Source organism: Salvia splendens, chromosome 2, assembly GCF_004379255.2.
Source record: "Salvia splendens isolate huo1 chromosome 2, SspV2, whole genome shotgun sequence".
Taxonomy (NCBI): Eukaryota; Viridiplantae; Streptophyta; class Magnoliopsida; order Lamiales; family Lamiaceae; genus Salvia; species Salvia splendens.
Window position 1 is genome coordinate 1369497 of NC_056033.1, and position 22747 is coordinate 1392243.

At 37.0% G+C, this 22747-nt stretch overlaps 5 protein-coding genes across 7 annotated transcripts; 2 read left to right on the top strand and 3 right to left on the bottom strand.

Moving 5' to 3' along the window:
* The first annotated feature begins 5302 nt into the window (after positions 1-5302).
* Positions 5303-8435, top strand: LOC121782320 (CO(2)-response secreted protease-like). The gene is made up of 8 exons (XM_042180120.1): positions 5303-5670; positions 5753-5994; positions 6062-6173; positions 6249-6780; positions 6845-6948; positions 7070-7427; positions 7498-7708; positions 7787-8435. The coding sequence occupies exons 1-8, from the start codon at positions 5513-5515 to the stop codon at positions 8341-8343; spliced, it is 2274 nt and encodes a 757-aa protein (XP_042036054.1). The 5' UTR covers positions 5303-5512; the 3' UTR covers positions 8344-8435.
* Positions 8436-8510: 75 nt separating this feature from the next.
* On the bottom strand, positions 8511-9879 carry LOC121782326 (SKP1-like protein 1B). Of its 2 annotated transcripts, none has more exons than XM_042180130.1 (2): positions 9467-9879; positions 8511-8819 (listed from the first exon to the last, which is right to left on the bottom strand). In XM_042180130.1, exons 1-2 carry the CDS (start codon positions 9788-9790, stop codon positions 8694-8696), a joined length of 450 nt encoding a protein of 149 aa, XP_042036064.1. In that variant the 5' UTR covers positions 9791-9879; the 3' UTR covers positions 8511-8693. The 2 variants fall into 2 exon arrangements, with proteins under 2 accessions (XP_042036064.1, XP_042036063.1); XM_042180129.1 differs by having other exon boundaries at positions 8511-8867; positions 9467-9872.
* A 1094-nt stretch (positions 9880-10973) lies between these two features.
* Positions 10974-14145, bottom strand: LOC121759161 (protein MID1-COMPLEMENTING ACTIVITY 1-like). Its single transcript, XM_042154670.1, has 8 exons — positions 13953-14145; positions 13070-13611; positions 12114-12487; positions 11893-11999; positions 11658-11729; positions 11449-11555; positions 11285-11369; positions 10974-11218 (listed from the first exon to the last, which is right to left on the bottom strand). The coding sequence occupies exons 1-8, from the start codon at positions 14074-14076 to the stop codon at positions 11163-11165; spliced, it is 1467 nt and encodes a 488-aa protein (XP_042010604.1). The 5' UTR covers positions 14077-14145; the 3' UTR covers positions 10974-11162.
* A 1596-nt stretch (positions 14146-15741) lies between these two features.
* LOC121780643 (defensin-like protein 295) lies at positions 15742-19771 on the top strand. 2 transcript variants are annotated; one of them, XM_042178271.1, is made up of 4 exons: positions 15742-15877; positions 18820-18930; positions 19287-19397; positions 19536-19771. In XM_042178271.1, exons 1-4 carry the CDS (start codon positions 15844-15846, stop codon positions 19628-19630), a joined length of 351 nt encoding a protein of 116 aa, XP_042034205.1. In that variant the 5' UTR covers positions 15742-15843; the 3' UTR covers positions 19631-19771. The 2 variants fall into 2 exon arrangements, with proteins under 2 accessions (XP_042034205.1, XP_042034198.1); XM_042178264.1 differs by lacking the exon at positions 15742-15877 and adding an exon at positions 18641-18739.
* A 762-nt stretch (positions 19772-20533) lies between these two features.
* On the bottom strand, positions 20534-22304 carry LOC121782343 (GDSL esterase/lipase EXL1-like). Its single transcript, XM_042180137.1, has 5 exons — positions 22010-22304; positions 21682-21812; positions 21177-21410; positions 20843-21098; positions 20534-20770 (listed from the first exon to the last, which is right to left on the bottom strand). The coding sequence occupies exons 1-5, from the start codon at positions 22266-22268 to the stop codon at positions 20586-20588; spliced, it is 1065 nt and encodes a 354-aa protein (XP_042036071.1). The 5' UTR covers positions 22269-22304; the 3' UTR covers positions 20534-20585.
* Between the last annotated feature and the right edge of the window lie 443 nt (positions 22305-22747).

The window sequence follows — 22747 nt, forward strand, 5'->3', positions numbered from 1 at the left end:
ATTTTTTTTTAATAGTACAAATTATATTATGTGAAGCTTTAAATAGGAGTAAGGCCATCCACAACGCTGTCTCTATACCGTCTCTTAAACCGTCTCTTAACTACTATTTGAGCACTATTTGAGGGCCCCACTGTCCTTTTTTCCTCCATCTCTTAACTAAGAGACGGAGGCTGCAACGCTCCGTCTCTTAACCGTCTCTATACCGTCTCTTAATTACTATTCATTCAATTTAATTTATAATTTTTTTTAAAACCCAATTCAATTTAAACAAACACACTTTATTAAAATTAAAACAATATTACAACTTAACATTAAAAAAGCGAATACATAATTAAAATTCTAAAAAAATAAAAATGACATAATTTAATATTCTCCGCCAAAGTTTTCCCAAATGTGCTCAATTAGATCCTCTTGGAGTTGGGTGTGGGCGCTAGAGTCGCGTGTCCTTGCCCGAATAGCCAACCGTTCTTGTATAGATGGATGCGCTCCACTTCGCGGCGGACTACTTGCAGTTGAGCTTCCGGGGGATTCGGGGTCGAACCAATTTCCGGCTTCCGTGGGGGTGGTGCGGCTTCCTCCTCCTCTCGTTGTCGATCTTCTTCGAGTGATTGTTCCATTAATTGACGCATTTGCTCAAAAGGATCCATTTGTTTGAGTTGATTGAAGATGGAAATTGGAGTGATAGAGAGGATTTGAGAGGAATAGATGTGTGTTTGTGTTTGAAATGAGTATGGAATAGAATTATTTATAGAGTAAAAAAATTAAAAATTTAAAAAATGAAAATAAATATTTAACGGTAATATTACCGTTTGAAAAAAAAAAAAAAAATTTTTTTATTAAAAATCGATTTTTTTTTAAAAAAAAATGAATTATTGCGTCATCAGTGACGACGCCCACTCGCTTGCCAGCGAGTGGGCGTCACGCACGCATGGGGACGTGCCACGTGTCTCGGGCGCGTGGCGAGACAGCTCGTCTCGTGTCTCTCCGAGACGAGCTACGCGACGAGCCGGTCGCGAGCTGGAGACGAGACGGCCGCTGCAATGCGTCTCGCGGGGGTCTCGTCTCTCCGAGACGAGACGCGAGCCCGGCGCGAGACGCGTTGTGGATGGTCTAAAAGATATATCGAAGCATACTTGTACTGTCTTTTTCGCGGGAAATCAGTCAAAATAAATTTCCTAATATCTTGTGTACGTACATTAGTCTTTGCTTGGGATAAGTTGTGAAAGTTCAAGATTATAATTTTTTGGGATTTGTTGTTTACTTTTTTTTTTTGGTAGTTGCCAAGATTCAATGGAAACTCCTGATTAAGTCATTACAGTCCCACTTGTCCATAAAAGAAGTGGTTACAAATTACAATCCCACTTTATTAAATTTGGTATGCATTAAATATGTAGTTTCTTAAACATTTACTACACGAATTATTCCTGTCAAGAATTTCCATTGAATTTCCTTGGATACTCAGTTATAAAATAGTAATACTATAACAACATTTTCTCTACTATCGATATTGACAACTGCATTATTCTAAACGAAAATTATGGTTCTGGGAAAATTAAGCTTTGTATATACTTCAAAGTTGCAACTTATTCTATAATACTCCTATGTGATCATATCGAAGCTGAATAACCTTGTAATTACTAAAGACAACTAAAATTCTAAAATTAATTGTGTCACTTACTGAACAATTCATAAACAAATTCACTCTTTTCGTATTAAATTTAAAATGTAATATGGCACGAATGTAATAAGTGTCAAAATTAAATAACATTTGTTATGATTGGTATATTGTGTTATCATATCATATTATTGGAAGAGTGGAATAAAATGATCATTTGCTTGATTCCAAAAATAAGGAAGCTAGAATTCCCATTCTTGATATATAAAAGTGGAACAAGGGATACAAAAATTTGGGGATAAAAATTTGTTTGAACAGGAGATTTGTAGCTAAGTAAGAATAACGTGTTTGGTGGTGCTCAAACCAAAGTCATCAAATTAAGAGGAAATTTTAATATATTGACATTGTCACTTGAGCTAAATCTCATCAAATATGGTCACGTACTTTTATATATAACATTGTAGTAATAATCGTGATAGTTTAATTTTAAAATCATAGTAGAATTAATTAAAGTACTACTCCCTCCGTCCCCTAATAGGAGTCGTTGTTTGACCGGGCACGAGTTTTAATAAATGTAAAGAAAAGTTGGTTGAAAAAGTTAGTGGAATGTGGGACCCACTTTTTTTATATTGGTTTTATAATAAAATGTGAGTAGAGTGAGTTAGTGGAATGTGGGACCTACTACCATTTATGGTAAAAATAAAGAGTGACTCTTAATGGGGGACGGCCCAAAAAGGAAATTAGCGACTCTTATTCGGGGACGGAGGGAGTATATGATTAGTAGTTGTAAGCTTATATGGACTGATCCTGGCTAGGTTAACCGATAAGTTCAGTCTTCATTTCAATGGTGGGCCATGACTGGATCGACCCATGTTGGGATGGGCCTTCACGGCCCAATTGACAATTGAAGCAATGTAATGTAAATGTAGAACTGACTTTAAACTATTCATTAATATTACATTCTTCTCTTTGCTATTGGCTATGATAATTAATAGTAGCAGCATATCAAGCAAATCCCACTGAGTGTGAGAAAGAGCCAAATTTAGGTCCATCACTAGCATAAACTGAAACCAATATTGAAATAACAATCACTATGGATCTATCCTAACACTAATAATAGTATATATATACCACAAGCACTAAAACTGGTGGAGCACTAAGAGCTGCAATAAAAACTTTATTTCCTTTTCCATCCCAATTATTCTACTCACCAATAAGTTGATGCCACCCTCTATTTCAAACTTCATAAACCCAATCTTCTTCCCAAATGCCACTAGCTACCAATGTCAAAAAGGGCTTCATCTCCATCCTCTATTTCAGCCGAATTAAAATATCGAAGACAAATGTTATATGATGAAAAATGAAATATATCGATAACTCAGCAATAATATCAAAGCCGCCCTATCAAAACAAGTACTCATAAACTTAGATTAAATCAAAAGTCCTACAAAAATACTAAAAGGACTGAATAAGATATACAATAGATTTTGCCGGCCCGACTAAGACGTAGTAGTTGGTGGGAAGGAAATTATAGTGTTGAGCATCCGCAACGCATCTCGTCGGCGTCTCGGTCTCATCTCGGAGAGACGAGACGGCCGCGAGACAGCGTTGCAGCCTTCCGTCCCGGTCCCGTCTCGCCGAGCGTCTCGCCCCGGAGGGACGGCTCGCGCGACAGCTCGCCACGCGCCAGCGCCACTTGGCGCGCGCGGGCGCTAGGCGTGACGCCCACTCGCCGGCCCGCGAGTGGGCATCGTCACGCTGACGCAATAAATTATTTTTTTAAAAAAATTTGATTTTAATAAATAAAAAAAACTATAACGGTGATGCCATTTTTTACCGTTGAACGGTAATTTTTTTTCTTTTTTTATTCTATAATTACTCATCTTTCATTCTCATTTATACATACAAACACACATCTATTCTTCTCAAATCATCTATCTTTCCTCTCTAATTTTCATCTCAAAACATTATTCTTTCCCAAATTTATATCATTTATGGATCCATTTGAGCAAATGCGTCGCATAATGGAAGAATCGCTAGCAGAAGATCGACGTCGGGAGGAGGAGGAAGCCGCGGCGCCTCCAGGGCGATCCCGGACTTACATCCATCGTAACCGGGAGGAAGCCGCCGCAAGGTTGGTACGCGACTACTTTTGTGACAACCCGGTATGGGGAGAGAGCTACTTCCGTCGCCGTTTCCACATGCGGAAACGACTATTTATGCACATCGCAAATATGTTGGCAGCCCGGGAAGAGTTCTTCCAAGAAGGGTTCGACGCCGTTGGCCGTTCCAGTCAAACGATGCTGCAGAAATGTACTGCAGCAATCCGTCAGCTTGCTACTGGATAAACGGCGGATGTGTTCGACAAATACCTGCACATTGGGGAAAGCACTGGGAGAATGTGTCTGATAAACTTCTGCAAAGGCGTCGGACAGCCTTCACCGATGAATTTCTCTGGAGGCCAAGCACGGCAGATTGTCAGTTTCTGCTCCGACTTCACGAAGAAGTGCACAGATTCCCCGGGATGCTTGACAGCGTCGATTGCATGCATTGGCAATGGAAGAATTTCCCTGTGGCGTGGAGGGGGTCATACACGAGCGATAACAAAGGCACCCACCCCACCGTTATACTCGAGGCCGTTGCCGACTACCGGCTATGGATTTGGCATGCGTATTTCGGGGTCCCCGGATCGAACAACGACGTCAACATGCTCAACCAATCCGATCTCTTCACCGAAGTTTTGAATGGTAAAGCGTCGGCCATCAATTTCATCGCTAACAACCGGCAGTATAAATTGGGGTACTATCTTGCCGACGGCATCTACCCGAAGTGGCCAACCTTCGTGAAGACGTTCAACATGCCGGTGAACGAAAAACAGACGCTTTTTGCGCAGAAGCAAGAGGCTGCTCGCAAGGATGTGGAGAGAGCGTTCGGGATTCTTCAAGCTCGATTCAACATTATCAAAGCCCCGGCTCGTACGTGGTTTATGGAGAATATGGTCGACATCATGTATACATGTATAATCTTACACAACATGATTGTCGCCGACGAAGGACCTAAGGCGGGAAATTGGTTCGACCTTGAAACCCCGAGAAGCTCTACCGCAAGTAGTCCGCCTCGTAGTGGAGTGCATCCGTCTATGCAAGATCGGTTGTCTATTCGGGCAAGGACACGTGATTCTACCGCCCACGCCCAACTCCAAGATAATCTAATGGAGCACATTTGGGCAACTTTGGCAACCAGTAGAGTGCGCGGAAGAAATTAAATTATGTATTTTTAATATTTTTTAGGATTTTAATTATGTGTTTTTTAAATTTTTTTTGAATTTTAAGTTGTAATTTTATTTTATTTTATTTAATGAAGTGTGCTTTTATTAATTGAATTTGTTGGAAATAAAAATAAAAAATGAAATTGAATGAATAGTTAAGGGATGAAATGGTTAAGAGATGGAGAGTTGCAGGTGATATCTCTTAGTTAAGAGATGGGATGAAAAATAAAGTGGGACGGATAAGAGACAGTGTTGATGGTCTGAGTCATCTCCGCATGTGAAGAAGATGTAAAAAGAGTGCGGTTCTCAAAATGAAGTCATGCCTAAAGAGCATCCCCATATTTCTACAACTGTAACATCTCCAAGAAAAGCATAACAACTGCAACCTTGCATATCACAGCATCTAACTTAATCATATTTTCAGGATTTAATTTGTTACTCAGTTGCGTGAACAAAATGGGACGCACTTTGTGTGGATGTGAAACACCTTCATTCATCCATTCAAAAAATATTTGATTTCGAGTCAGTGTGAACACGCACGAATCCATTACCACTAAAACCACAAGGATTTTGAACTATATATATAGAGTGATCAGTTGTTCAAAGCGTGCATCTTCGACACCATCATCATGAGAGTTTATTCTACCTTGTGCTTCGTCGTTGGCCTTTTCATGGCGACGTCGTTTCTCATCGTGGAGAGTGGCAACGACGGAGTTTATATCGTCTACATGGGAGCCTCGCCTCCCACCGCTGATCATGCTGAGATCCTAACCTCTTTGCTAACGAGGTTACTTTTTTTATTGGTAAATAAACTTAAATATTTAATAATTAATGAGATTGGAATGTTTTGCATGATTGAATTATTTCAGAAAGGGGAAGTCCGTGATAGCGACGTACAGCAAAGGGTTCTCGGGTTTCGCCGCTCGTTTAACGGCGGAGGAGGCGGAGGCGATGGCGAAAAGAGAAGGAGTGGTGTCGGTCTTCCCCGATCCGCTTCTGCAGCTTCACACCACTCGCTCTTGGGATTTCTTGAAGTATCAAACGGATTTGAAGATCGACTCTGTTTCTTCCGCAGCCGGAGATGACGTCATCGTTGGCATCTTGGATACTGGTCAGTGAATTTAATTAAAAAATAAAAAAAGATTCCTTTTCAACTTACTTCTGTTTTGCTTGTTAAGGAATCTGGCCGGAATCGGAGAGCTTCAGTGATAAGGGAATGGGCCCCATCCCATCTCGTTGGAAGGGGAAATGCATGGAAGGCCAAAACTTCACTAAATCAAACTGCAATCGGTAATCATCAATCAATGAATGAATCAGCCAATCAATGTGAATCTAATCTTGTTATATTTGCATAATTATGTGTAGGAAGCTGATTGGAGCGAGGTACTACGAAGGCGGCGACGACGAAAGCGGCGACGATAGTCCTAGACCGTCCGGGACGCCGCGGGACGAGAGCGGGCACGGCACCCATGTGGCGTCCACGGTGGCGGGGACGGCTGTCCCCGGGGCGTCGTACTACGGCCTGGCAGCGGGGAGCGCGGCCGGAGGCTCCCCGCAGTCAAGGATCGCCATGTACCGCGTGTGCACGGCCAGCGGGGGATGCTTCGGATCATCCATACTGAAGGCGTTCGACGACGCCGTGGCCGACGGCGTCGACGTGCTGTCCCTGTCCCTCGGAGGCTCCCCCGGCAACCCGGAGTTCTACAGCGACCCCATCGCCATCGGGGCCTTTCACGCTGTGGAGAAAGGGATAGTTGTCGTCTGCTCCGCCGGAAACAGCGGCCCTTCCGCTTCGTCCGTCGTCAACGTTGCGCCTTGGATCCTCACCGTCGCCGCCACCTCCATTGACCGTGATTTCGAGGCCAGGGTCTTTGTAGGTGGTACCACCATCTTCAAGGTAAGATCACCTCATTACCTAAAACACTACTTGTGGACGGATTCTTAGGGATTAATAAATACAGGGTGGAGGCATCAACTTTTCCAATCTGAACAAAACAAGCGTCTACCCCTTGACAGATGGGTTCGCTGCAATGTCTGACTCTAGTTTCGACCACGACGATGCCATGTATGTATCGTTAAAAGTTCATATCATCGTCTAATGATACGCAACGAAAATTACGACTAAACAAAACAGATAGGACTAGCGGTTATTCAGAGATATACTAATCAAACTCATACTCTTCCAGAAACTGCATACCGGGATCACTCGACGAGGCCAGAGTGAAGGGGAAGATCGTTTTGTGCATGAATGAGGACAAAGACTACCTAGCCCAAGAGAAGTTTAGCTCGATTGAGAAGCAAGGGGCGGTTGGGATGATCGTGGTCGATAACAACCTCAGACAAGTAGCATCCAAATTTGGAGTCTCTCCCATTTCTTGTGTCACTGAAGCTGATGGGCATGAGATACAAACATACATCAGCTCTGAAAGCAATCCGGTCGCAACGATTCTCCCTACCAGGGTGATCACGAACTACAAGCCCGCTCCCGTTGTCGGATACTTCTCCTCAAGAGGCCCCACTTATGGGATTCCAAATCTTATCAAGGTACATTTTTCTGCCTCTGGCCTCAGTATTATTCAACACACAGAACTGAAAACGGAAATATGTTGTGCAGCCAGACATTGCAGCACCCGGGGTGTCAATCCTGGCGGCGTGGCCTTCCCTCGACAAGGGAGAGGCCCTCCCGGGGAAGGATCCGCCCCTCTTCGACATACTCTCGGGCACCTCCATGGCCTGCCCTCATGTCTCAGGTCTAGCTGCCAATGTCAAGTCTCTGCATCCTACATGGCCAGAGTCTGTTATCAGATCAGCCATAATGACAACAGGTTCGGCTTAATCTCAACCAACTAAACAAACACATCAACAGTAAGACTAGTAGTTATGTCATGATCTCAATTTTTCAGCAATTCAGACAAACAACCTCCACGGCCCAATCACAACAAATGATGGATCCATAGCCACCCCATACGACATCGGAGCAGGGGAAATAAGTGTAACAGGCCCGTTGCAGCCAGGCCTTGTCTACGAGACTCAACCCATGGACTACATCGTTTTTCTCTGCAACATCGGGTACAGCACAGCCATGATCAAGAGAATTGCATCAAGTCTTCCTAGCAACTTTTCTTGCCCGGCCAGTGCCAAAGCCGATGCCATCTCCAACATGAATTATCCATCCATAGCAGTATCAAGCCTAACTAAAGGCGTGGTCAAGACAGTGACCAGAACAGTGACCAACGTTGGTGACCAAGATCAGATCTACTCATGTGTCGTGGAGGCACCCACTAGTTTGGATGTGGAAGTGGTGCCAAACACACTGAAGTTCACCAAGAATGTAAACAAGTTAAGCTTTCAAGTGAAGTTTAAAGCGACTGCAAGTTCGAAGGTGGACTTGTTTGGGTCGATAACATGGTCGAATGAGAAGTATAGGGTTAGGAGTCCATTCGTTGTAAGCAACAGTTAGAACAAGTATGAATGGAGCCTAATGTTGCTATAAGATTATAAATTATAGGATCGATATTTGGGGGAATACATTAAATCAAAGTGTTGCAATAATGATGTTTCATCTCCACCACAACACACATCCATTAAAACTTTTATGAATGCCAAACAAATATACTATCAAGAGGATTTAAATCCAAAAATAGGGCAAAATAATATATAGATATGAAGAGCAAATCCAACAATCTTTCAGAAAATAAAGTTAAAGAAACAAGAAAAATATCCAAAAACAGCCTAGAAAAGCAGCATTAACAGACTATTTGCACCAATAAAGCTTTAATTGGCAGCTTCAGAATTCTATATGCACTTGCTCTATTCAAAAGCCCACTGGTTCTCTCGCCTGACTTCTTCCTCCTCCTCCGGTGTGAAATCATTCTTGATGTTGAATGTCTTCCTGATCTCCTCTGGGGTTTTTCCCTTGATCATGTCAGCAACTGTCTGGCAAGTCAGATCCAGAAGGGAGTTGATATTCAAGTAATTAGCAGCCTGATGTGATCAAAAGGAAAAAAACAGTTATGTTCAGGTAGCACGAAAGAGGCGATAAAACAAATTACACACCAATGTCTCCGGTGAGTAGTTAGTAACAATACAGATTACAGACAAAGCTTAATTTTAATGCAATGATCAGAAATAAGTTGGTAACTATATAATCAAGATTTTTAATTTTAAGTTACAGGATCAGGGATCATATAACTCATCAGTGGTTAGTAATTTTACATTACAACTTACAAGGCAGTCTTGATGCAATTATTCAAAACAAGTCATTCTCTATTCAATTTTTTGAACCATATCTTGTACCAAACCCTAGACTCAGAAATCACAAATCATAATTATCATCATAAAGACTCAGAATGTAAGCAAGACGATTGTAAGTGATTCATAGAAATAAATAAAATCAAATAAAAGCACACCACGAGAATCGATATAATCACTATTTGCAATCTGGTCAACAATCAACAAAATTCACAATTACGAAACTGCCAGACTCAGCAACAGAAAACGCAGGAGTAAACCCTAACGCACAATTCGCAACAAAATCAAAAGTAACACCGGCACCAAAATCAAATCAAAACTCGGATTCATACCAAGATAAGGTCGAAAAGCGTGGCTTGGTCGACGTTGACGAAATCGGTGTCAAAAGCCTTGAGTTCCTCTCTGGAGACGGCGGAGGCAAGCTTGTCGTCTTCCTTGGAGTCGGAAGCGGCGGCGGCGGCGGCGGCGGCATCGACGTGGCGCTTGCAGTACTCGATGACTTTGGAGAGGATTTTTCCGGTGACGTTGGGGAGAGGGATGGCGTTGTCGGCGCAATCATCCTCGATCATGTGCTTGATCGTCTGCGACTGCTGCGCCACCACCTCGTCCACCTCAAACATCTCGCCGTCGGAGCTGCGCAGGGTGATCTTCGACATCTTCTGGAAATTGAATATCGAATTGGAGAAGGAAGATCAAGAGAGAGGGATGATTTTTGGTTGGTGTATGAGAATTGAAATATGAAGGGGTATTTATAATGTTGATTGGAAGCCAGATCTAATTCTCGATCTTCCAAATCAACAATTTAGGTATATGATTATTTTACCATAAATAACTATAAAAATAATAATTAAAGTATATAAAAATTAGTATTAATTGAATAAATTATTTTAAAATTTATAATTAGGTAATTTTTTTATTATAGATTGTTTCAACCTCTCCTAAATATACGCTTTCCATAATATAGATATATATCAAATTCGATTCATACAAAAAAAAAATTTCTTTGTTAATTTAAATTAGTCAGACATAATTTACCATATACCAAATTTTATTCTCATAGATTTTCTTTCCTTGATTGATTAAATTAATCTAACTTGATTTACCGTATCACGTTTTAGTTAGTCAAGCATAAATTTACCTTATACCAACATTTGAATCAAATTACTTAAATATGATTTACCATATCACTTTTTAATAATTGAGATATATATTTCGGCCTGAGGATCTTAATTAAGTTAATATCGTGAAACATGCTACATGTTTATTACTATTATTTATGCATTATAATTACGTTATTGTTTCATTATAAACATATCATATCTAATTAAGTTAATTTAACATATTATTAGACTTTTATGAAATCGATTTTGACATTCATATATCAATAAATTAGTTATTTTTGGCTTCTAAATTGATTTTATTAATACCGTATTCGAGATTTAACCCTCATTGATAATCGGATGTTCAAATTCATCTATTATAATTGTATCATCGTTTCATTATCGATTGTGCATTTTTTCATCATATGTATAATTTGTTGGGGGTACTTGTTTTTATAATTTTTTCCATTACAATTATATGATTTTAGTACTCCTAATTTTTAATACTCCTATTGTATCCTTTATAGCACTGAATTATATTCTTATCCATCCTAAAACTAATCATTACCTACAGAGATCCTATGGAAAAAAACGGTACAAAAGTAAATATTCATATTTTATCAATATGATCCTTTCATCTAAATTAATCTTATTTTTATTTATGAAAATTTTCATTATATTTTATCTCATACTTTATTCTCTTTTTTTTTTCAATAGAACTCAACAGTTTCATTCATAGTTTCTCTATGAAATTAATTAAAATTGAATTACATGTCAACTAGTACTGCACAACTTTAAAAGGTGGACATTCCACTGTACAAATATTCTTACAAGTAGCTTTTGTTTTTTAGCAATGTTAAATTAGTTGCATATCTGCCACAAGTTCAAATTAATCTACAGAAATTCGAATCATATAAACACTGATCATTCAGTAGTCCTCCATCTGCTGAGATGGTGGAGGGCTTGTCCTCGTCTTCTTCGCACCTGTCCAAACAACTCACACAGTTCATAATCACAGTAAAGAATAGGTTCTTGCAAAACCAGTCTTACCTCGTATCTCTACTTCTCTCCATTCTTGGACGAGCGCGCAGCAACAACACATAAAATGCGACAAGCAATCATCAAACCAACCACCCTGCAAGGAGTTAGAGCTTGATGCCTCCATTATCTTGCATAGACATAGCATAGAATATAACAATGAGCGAGTTACGCACCCTGATGTTCAGAGTTCGTCGAAGCTTTCTTCTTAGACAACATGTGTAGCAACAACATGATAGTATCATGGAATAGGCCATTATCTCATTACAAGCATCTGATGAGGCTGTCAAATGATAAATTCGGAGTACTTAATACTTTCCGTATGCAATTACAATTATCAGAAGAATGCTACCGCAATCATTCAAAATGCCGTAGATGTACTCACATATATCCTCACTAGTTGCCACGGATGCTATCTTTGAAATCGTATCGCAAGGATAAACAAAGGTCTTTACACCTGCCATCACATTTTCAAAATGTCATCTCATATACTACGATGACAAGTACTACCTCAAACAAAGAAGCCTTCATCTCTATGCAAATCAAACTGAAGCTACATTCTGCTCTATTTGTGCACAATTTCTATGACAAGATAATGCAATGATGAGGAGAGAACATACACAAGGAAGGTTCTGAACAGCAGCCGAGTAGATCTGCATGCCATTCGTCTTGCCAAACTGGTACCTTGGTTGAAATTATGTTATCCCCAGAGGATAATGCAGCTTCTCTACAAGCAGATATGTTGAAACAAATGACTCAAGTTAAGCAACGGGGATAAAAAAAATCAGATTGTCAAAGTGAGAAAAGAAAATGGTACTCCATGCAATGGCGCAAGACGAACCTTGAGCTCTTTGAAGTATCATATTTTCTTGAATCATCCTCATTGGCAAGATGCTCATGGTCTGAGGCTGACATCTCGGAAACTTTATGTGGCGAGTTTTTCTCTGCCACAGCTGCAGTTTCAGTTACCTCTAGTAGACGCTCAATTACATGACAGTGGCTCACGTCCATATTAGATTGTGAATGATGAAGCTCCGCTTCAAGCTTCTCATGTTCTTTCTGTAGTGCCTTGTCAAAAGGCAAATTTGGATAAGAACAAGAAATGCTTTTCTTCAAGACTACCATGTCGTTTTCAGAAATCGCAACTTGAACTTTTCTGTCATCTTCGTCTAATGTGTACTCGCGCTGATCCATCTGGATTTCTTCAATCCTCTCCTGTGTATGTTAAGACGATAAGTACACAATGTCGAAAAGAGAAACCAATGGAATTGTCATCAACTGATTGTATTTCCAATGTTATTTACCTAGAAGAACCAACCCCTACACTTGTATATGTTTCTCATGTTGTTTGTTGCAGTTAGAAATGTTTTAGCAATATAGTTTTGTGCAGTATACGACCCTATGAATTAATATTACCTTAATCAAATAATGATTGATAATAATATTTCGGAGAACAAGAATATGCTTTAAGATAAATAGCAACCTTCTTGGAAAAAATAACATCAAACTCAGCCTTTCACCTCTTCATAAAGGTAAAGTAAAAATCCAAAAAAAAAGTGATGCCCCATAAACTAAAAGATTCATATTCATATCAAATTGATGATTAAAACCATCTGAAAAACTCCAAAAAAGAGCGTAATATTATGATTCAAATCAATTCAACCAAAAGTCATAAGGCCCCATCCCCTTTTTGACTTCAATTCGTGATGTAAACAACAATTATTAAAACATTAATTCAATAATAAATTCAAAATCCCCAAATCACCATCCAGAAAAAGTAGGTATTTGCCCAATTACCTTGACCCTGGTATTATCAAGGAGAGCAATGAGGGGGATAATCCTCAAATAGCGATCAATTTCTTCCTGAGCCCTCCGAAATTGGTAGACGATGTTCCAACCCATGGCCATCAAATAGAGGTAGCTCCGTTCCTGGCAGCTATTGACGAGCAGATAGGCCCGGCGCAGGGCATCCTCGAGCTGCTCCAAGGGCTCCCGCGTCTCCGGGTACCTCTTCAGCTCGGAAATCTTCAGCTGCTCCAGCAGATTCCCGATCAGCTTCACGTGCTGCGCGAATTCCTTGCAATTCTTCTTGTGCATTCGCGCCCTGTTCGCCGCCTTCACTATCAGACCCACCAGCGCCACCCCGTTCAGCCCCGTCAGCTGTATGATGTTCGCGGCCTCGCCGAAGTGATCCCACGCCGACATTTTTGTGGAAATCTCTTTGAAAATGTAGGAAGAAAAGAGGCTCAGAGATTTATGGATGTTGAAGAGGAAATGGAGAAGCAGAGGATGAAAGTGAGAGGCAGTGCCATGTGAGAATGGCAACTCCTCTTTTTCAACTGTTACAAAGGTAAGAGGAAATTTGGATAAATACTCAAATATATCCAAAAATTATTAATACTAGCATTACATTTTTTTTTTAGATAAATACTCAAATATATCAAAAAAGGAGCCAAAAACACTACTTCATCTCCCAATAACGTCTCAATAACTAGAAATATGTGCGGTGTCATAATAACTTAAAATTTGCACAACATGATTATGGCTTGAAATTCGCATAGACTTGATATACTCCCATTTTAAAACTATCTAAAATCAATCAAGAAACACCATAACTCATGATAATTAGAAATACGCATGGTATCATAATAACTTGAAATTCGCACAGACTTGAAACTACCATTTAATACTCTCTTGAACAACCATCTTCTATTATGAGCTTCATCGCATGAGTTATAAAACAAATTCACACCACCAACACCACATGATAACTGAGTTTTTGAAAACGTAGTAGTACTTCTCATTTCTCATATAGAAAGATATTCATTCTTATATTAAAGTTATTAAGTTTTTAATTAATTAATTGAAAGGAGAAATTAAAATAAAATAAGTAGCAGCACTGATTTCTGGAACTTTGGCAATAATGAAAAGTGAAAAGCACCTTTTGTACATGCCTATATTATAAATGGATTTGGTGGATGATCATGTATGATAATGTTTCTCGATAGTAGAAAGTGGGGATTAATTTAATGTGGCCACTTTTACATTATCATTATATAGTTGTTTTCACGTGGCCACCCAGGAATTTAGTTAGTTTGTGAATGTGACAAATCAAATGAAATTCCACTTACATTAGAGGATGCCAACATGAGATTAGTTGAACAAGCAACTGTTTATGAAGTTAGGTCATCATTATCATTTTCTATTTAATTAATAATTGGGAATTGGAATTTTTATTTGGAATTACTAGAATATGAGTTGAATATCATCATTTATAAATTATCATATCCATAGCCTGACCTATATTGGTAATTTCTTGAAGCCATAGTCATCTTCAAAGGATTTAACCATCATCAATAACACCAAAAAGTCTTCTCTAGTGGTCCTCATTTCGTGGTTTGGAACCTAAAATGGACACACATTTCCCATCCCTTCATTGCGCCTTTGTGGATGAGACATGAAAACACACACACACACACACACACACACACACAAAGATAATGATTTATCCATGTTACACATAGTGTACATCATTAAATATTTCAAACATATCCATCTTCACATCTTCACATTAAATAAGTTTTAATAGTTCTTCAGAAAAAAAAGGATGAGATCGATTTTTTGGTTGGCATGGGCGGAACTATCAATTTACAATTTTGCTTTTTGGATAACTTGTACTAGCTACTCGTATTAATAAAGGTTAACTCTCATTTGAGCATATTTCGCCTACAATCATATACATTAAGAATCAATTAATACTACTAATTAGTACTCCCTCCGTCTCATTGAAGATGGCTCACTTTCTTTTTTGGTTTGTCTCAACTAAGATGACTCATTACTAAAAATGAAAACACTTTTCTCTCTAATTTATTCCTTCTCTCTTACTTTACTCTTTCCACTTCACACACAAAATAAAGTTGCATATATATCATGCTACGTGTGTGGCCTCAATAAATGATTCTTATGCAATGTGCGTCATTTATAAGTACGCCATAGGGGCAATATCCTCAATAGGAGACTGGATGCACGTACAACCGAAATAGAAATCGATTGCGAGGTATATCCAGCAGTCGACACTGACGACGCTAAAAACGCGCCCAAAACGTCATATATCTGTATCATAATGACTTGAACACATGGTGTCGTTTTCAATAAATTATAGCAGTAAATTGCAATTTTCAATTTCTAGCTTAAAGTTTGATTATTGATTTATTTTTCCTCTAATACATACTATGTACTAGCAATTTGGATTGATTTGTTTTTCTCCTAATATATGTAGCTGCAATTTGCAGTAATATCTTCAATAATGATTTTGTATATACTACAATTTATGTAAATTATAAAGCAATATGATTTTCTTATTCAAAACCCACAAAAATATACTATATGGCATGTTCAAATTTTCAACAATTTAACAATAATATAATTATGATTTAATCTCAAAATTTTGACCATAGGGTTGGTTCAAGGTGGGAGACAAAGATTGTTGTGGATCGGGGCTTATATAAGTATCATTCCTTTGTAAGATGAGTGTGTTTTGGGAGAGTTTTCAGCGTATAGAATTCTTGTAAATGAATTTATTGGGCAAGTCATTCAAGGTATCAGGTATGTGACACATTTTCACTTTCATTCTACAAACAGTGATAATGGTTTATCAAAAGAGTAATTAAGTTCTTTCTTGGCGAAGTATTTCAAACATTCCTAGGAATGTAAGAACATTTATTGGGGAATTACTTACATCCCTCGGTTTGCACACCATAGCACTACAAAAAAAAAGGAGAATTTAGGAAGCACTTTCCCGAGAAAATTCTGAGCACTCTACATTATTTCCGAGCACCTAGCAAAAAATCGGATATATTTTATCTAAATTTTTGCTTTAGAAATTTAGGAGCACACATGTGTTTGAAACTATTTTTAATTTCATTTGAAGAATTTTCCACGACAATTTGGATTTAATGCACAAGGAACAATTTCGTGCTATATTGATTTACCTTAGTTTATGAGATTTTCCATAATTTTACAAATTGTATACAAAAATTAGATCTGCATATTTACAATAAAATAAGCTTAAATTTTATGTAAATGGTTGAAGATGTTCTAACTATATTATTGACAATTGTTGTTACATACATTAAGAGAAGAAACAATCAATGCATGTCATTGGTACATACTCCAATATTAGAAGAAGAAACAAATTAATGTTATATTATTGCAAATTGCAGTTGCATATATTAGGAGAAGAAACAAATAAACGCAAATTGCGGATGAATATATTAGTAGAAGATTCAAATAAATGCAAATTTCGGTAACATATATTAGGGGAAGAAACAAATCATGAATGCTATAAACGTAAGATATTATTGCGATTTCCTTTTTTTTTTACAAAATACAACATGATTACTCTTTCTAATTTTATTTTCTTTCCACTCATCTATGTTTATTTTTATACTTATTCTCTTTCTACTTATCTCTCTAAATATTACCCCCTTTGTCCCTCATTTACTGCTATCATATTCCTTTTTCGTCCATTCTCAATTAATTGACACTCTTAAGTTTTATACTACTACTTATTAATGGATCTTACATTTCAATAACTCATTCCGCTCACATTTTATTATAAAACTAGTATAACATCCGTGTGATGCACGATCTAATTGATTTTCTATTCATACTAATTAATTTTAAATTGTGAATTCACATTCGTGAATTAATCTCAATTTTTTTACATAAATTATACTGAACTCATAATTTTTTTAAAGGTTAATACATCATAATAAAAACCATCCAGATCAAATTAAAGAAGTTAGAAACCAAATGTTGTTGAGTTGCTAAAATATTTTTCCTAGACTCAAAAGGTTGTCATAAAAAATATTATAGTGTTCATTAACGATCCGCTTTACAATTTGCGTTTCTATTAATTAATGCAGTAAATTGAAGAGTTTTTAGATGCTTATTTTAAGTTATCATATAAATAATAGTAAGCGTTGCTCTACCTCTTTTAAAATGTCGATGTTACATATACGTTGCTTTGTCTAATGCAATTCCAATTTTAGTGTTATTTCACATTTTCACATTTTTAAATAAGGAATATTCATTGTATTAGTACACACATATTTTGTTAGCCTTAACTATTAAATGCGCAAAACTATAGCAATTTACAAACATAAATAAATCAACAGCTCAAAAAATCAATAGCTTTTTTTATAGAAATAAAATATATTACAAATATAATTGCTAAAAAAAATGTCAAAATACTAATTATTGGAATAAAACATATTACAAATCAAGAAATTGATTTTTTTTTTGTTATTACAATCAATTATAATTATCTATTTTTAAAGCAAATATAAATACTAAAAATACTCAATAATTATAGCTTTGGAAATTTACACTGAGAGAAAATAAAATACAACAATACATGTGTAACAACTAACACATAGCTAGCATGCAATCTCACGGATTATTCTGCAAAATCAAATCTATACTAATCAAATCCTAAAATCTATATTAATTAAATCAATAAGAAGGGTAAGTCATTAGTGTGAAAACTAATCAATACAATTTCCTATTTAGTGTGAAAACTAATTAATCTCATCTCGACATAAGTCATTAGTGCCCAATAGGATCACCTCCATTATGATTATGATATTACACGTCATGTCACATATAAATAGGAGAGAACCATTGCTAATCAATCACAGTTTCCATTGTCAAAGGAATTGAAACCATTCCTTCCACATCAACGTAAATTTTATGATTACCATATTAATATGGTAATGAATTTATGAGCAATATGGCAGTTACAATTTCAAGATTGAATTCAACATTTATCTGTAAACAAATTAAATAAAAAATTACATTCAAAATCCAGAACTTATAACTATTTAACATTTTGCCCAAAATTCATGAATATTTAAAATATGGTCAAAACTCGCATTTTATATATGTATAGATAGATAAATTAATACTCCCTCCGTCCCGCACTACTTGCACTTATTTCCTTTCTGGGCGTCCCAAGTTATTTGCACTCTTTCCATTTTTAGTAACAATTTATACCTACAGCCGTAATTGTTGACTTTGTCTATCACTCATTCCTTAATCTCCGTGCCCAAAAGGAAATGTGCGAATAGTGCGGGATGGAGGGAGTATATAAAAGTAGAACCCATATGAACTTTTCACTATAAATTCTAAAAATAAATATCAAATTAAATGATGCCAATTAATGGGATGGGGGAGGGAGAATCATTTTCCTAAATCAGTGCCCAATAGGATCACCTCCATTATGATTATGATATTACACGTCATGTCACATATAAATAGGAGAGAACCATTGCTGGCAATCATCAACTCACTCAATACTAACTAAATCATTTCATACAATAATATTCATAAATCTCAGAGAAATGGCTTCTCATAGAATGATTTTCTTGCTCACCCTTCTGCTTGCAGTTACTCTTGGTTGCCATGGTTGAACATCTCTCTCTCTCTCTCTCCTTTCTCTCAATATACATTTATTTAATCAACAAAACTAATGAATGAAGTTTCAGGTGGAAGAGTGTGTGGCTTGAACAAGGACTGCTCACCATGCCAAGTTGGTCAGGCGCTTTGTCTGGATGGGCTGTGCACTTGTTTGGACACCATGGCCAATGCTAAATCAGGTTGAATCTCTTTCCCTCCCCTCTAACTAAATCATTTCATACAATAAAATTCATAAATCTCATAGAAACGTCTTCTCATCGATGGTTGAACATCTCCCTCTCTCTCTCAGTATACATTTATTTAGGGGTGTTCGGTTGGCAAGATTAAATCTCATGATTAAATATGTATCATGTTTGGTTCATAAGATTGAACCCTTCAACTTAATCCTAGATGGATAGTCTCATGATAATTAGTCATAGCCTCCCCCTCCAATTAAAATAATCCCACAACTTAATCCTAGATGGATAGTCTCATGATATTAGTCATGGCAACCGAACGTCACCTTAATTAACAAAATTAATGAATTAACTTTTAGGTGGAAGAGTGTGTTGTTTGAACAAGGACTGCTCACCATGCATGGTTGGCCAGGCGCTTTGTCTGGATGGGTTGTGCACTTGTTTGGACATCAAGGCCCATGCTAAATCAGGTTGAATCTCTTTCCCTCCCCTCTATACGAGTATGTATAAGAGTCTGTTTGATAGGGTAGATAACCGATTTTATCTTGGAGTTATCTGACTTAAAATGTGTGATCTTCCTTATCAACTGACACCTAATAAATTTGCAGATGATACCCTATGTAACACGGACAAGGAGTGCCCGCCATGCAAAGACGGTAGGCGGTATTGTTCCGAAGGGTTTTGCACTTGTCTGCCCAACTAGTCCTGTGTTTTCAAAAGTGAACTTGTAGTTGCAATGGAGACATGGACCGTGCCAGCCATTGTAAACCAAATGTTTGCTTTTGTTTTTGTTGATGAATTTTTTTCTAAACCCTATTAATGTTAGTAGTGTTTATTGTGTGGACGTGTTGCTTTTTTCAGTCTCTTCCTCTACTTGTTTATATGAAATGGAGTCATGCACTATGTATGGCCAAATAATATAAGAATGAAAGGAACATTAAAACAAGAAAACCCAATATTGTTTAATTTGGAAAAGAATACTATGATTCAATTGTTTAATGAGGAAAATTGTCAATATAATTTATTTTTGTAATTTTCACGGATAAAACAATATCCATTGAGATAGCTTAATAAAGATTTTCTCCTAAATTAGACCTCATGAATACAAAATAAATACCAATTAACGCACGTATCACTCGTCAATCTTCTAAATTATCATTTTTCATTAATTATCGTATTAATGATTTATCTCCACTAAAATTGTATTCTCGTGTTTTATTATAGTAAATCAGTCTATTTGATATAGAAAATTATGGGCTTACATGCAATTATCGAAACATATTTTAAAAATAGAAATATATATTACTAATTAATTATTTAATCAAGAATTTATCAAATAGCCTATCTTACTGATTGACTCAAAACTTTGTAACTTCGACAAAATATTTGGAACTTAAAAACTTATAACTTAAACCAAATATTTGGAGCTTCAAAGCCCATTTTGTCAGGGCCTTTATTTGCTTAGCCCAGCCTGCTCATCATGCCATTTCAGTATGTTCAAAATCGGCATCATCATGCTTCTTTATTAATACAGCAATATATTTCTATATTAAATTTGTAAACCATATATACAACAATGAAATATGCATTATATACACTAACAGCATTGAACAATCAAAAGCTAAATAAATTGATGAAAAAGTTACATTTCCAATATGTCACAGGCTTTTAATGATTTGGTTTATAAATTCATTTACAAGAATTCTATAGGCTCTCTCTGTGGGATGAAAACTGTCCCAAAACACATAGTCACCTACATTTTCACACGTTTTCATATCCTTACAAATGTAAGTAACTTCTATAGTTCCTGATCCACAGCACCCTCTGTCTCCCACCTTGAACCCTATGTTAAAAAAAAAGTTCATATCAAATCAAATATTGCATTATTGTTAAATTGTTGAAAAAATGAACATACCATATTTTTGTGGGTTTTGAATGAAATCTAGAGGAAGTGTATAGATATCTATGAAGAAGATCAATGCATCACTCAATTGATCATTGAGTGAGACCAATTCGGCCGAGAGCTTCCGATTAAACAACTCCGCAGCTTCATTATACTCATCCACACACTTCCTTTCGAGTCCACCCCTTAAGGTCCGTTGCGAGGGCAGGCACCCCACGGGTGGAAGACTAGAAACGACAATTCTGCGTACTCCTAGTCGATATAGGTCCTTTCCAAATGCCAGTATAGTGTAAGTTCACGTTTAAATCAATTGCCTCTAAATTAACATTTTCCCTCATATATTTACCTGCACGAAGCTCGAGGCATAGCTCACGAGTAGGTCTGTATACGAGGGAACATCGTAGTGGAGGCGCCTGAAAGGTGTGATGAAGTACGTGTTGGAGATGTCGTTACTGCCTGTCACGACCGCCACTAGGCTTTCATTAAATAATTTGGATAGTGTTTGCTCTCCACCAATCTTCTTCACCTTTTCCGTGTAGCCTTTGAACAATTCTAACTGATCCGATAACGACTTGACTGACTGAAATAAAGACAAACATAAATCTAAATATATGTTCATTATAATTTTTTAATAAAAAGTCTAACAATATCAATAAAAAGAAATACCACATAATGGTATAATTGTAATATCAAGTTGTTAAATATGAGAGAAAAAATGATTGAAGTATATTATTAGCTGAAATTTGATAAATATGAGGTAGACATATTATCAAAAATGGTAAACCACTAATTTTTTTGGCCGAGCCAAAAAAAAGTAATTATTGATCGTGAACGAATGAAGTATATAATACCGAGAGCTCAGCTGTGAGAGGGTCCCACCCTGCAGCTCCGGTTGCAAAATTGACCCCAGTCAAAAGATCTTCATCATTCAAAGATGGATCCAAATATGGCGGCAAAAGATCCTTAATGCCTAATTCTTCAACTGCAAGTATATCAAATCAATAGAAATTCATGAATGATTAATTAAACCCCACAAAAACTTAAATACTGGTTTAGTCTGACAAGATTAAAAAAGTTTGCAAGCACATGAAGCGTATCAGTCTAATATAAGACGATCGAAACAAGTGAAAATGAATTACTATTTAATAAAACAATTTCATAAAAATGCAAAAAAGGTACCAATAAGGTCGGAGGGAACTTTGCCGTTGGAAAATCGGCCAGTGGGCTTTCCTCCCATGAAATCTTGGCCATAAGGGGGAAAGTTGCACTTAGCTATAGTGGTGTAGTAATTATTGTTTCCGGTGTCGACGATCGAGTCTCCGAACATTAGAACCGCCGGAACAGTGATGTTTCTTGGTAATTTTATGACTGCTCCGACCATCCTTGCCACAATTAGGAATAACAAAAAATGAAATAATTTGGGGTTTAACAACTGCATTTTAGGTTTATGTGTTTTGTTAATATGCCATTGGTCACACACCATTTTGCATTGAATTTATAGGGCCATTTTTGTTTTTTTTTTTAAACTAGGTGACGTGTAATGTTATTGAAGATGTTTCTTGTAAGATCGAAATCGATACTCATATTAATTGATTTAAGCAGGTGAGGAAACCAATCAAATCAATCTTAGTACTCTTAATAGAGTCATTTTTTTATTTTGGGAAGTTCCAAGTTAATTGAGACGTTTTTATTTTTAGCAAAAAGTAATTCTCATTTTTATTTTATTCTCGCCTCATTTCTCTTACTTTTTCCACCATCCATTTAACACACTATTCTTATACTCTGTGCCGAAAAGAAATGTATCTATTAACAAGGAACGGGGGAGTACTATTCTTCAATTGATTAGTAGAAAAATGAATTTTTTGTCAAGATTATTGGAGCTTGAAGTGTATGGTAGATGAAAAATCATTGTCTTTC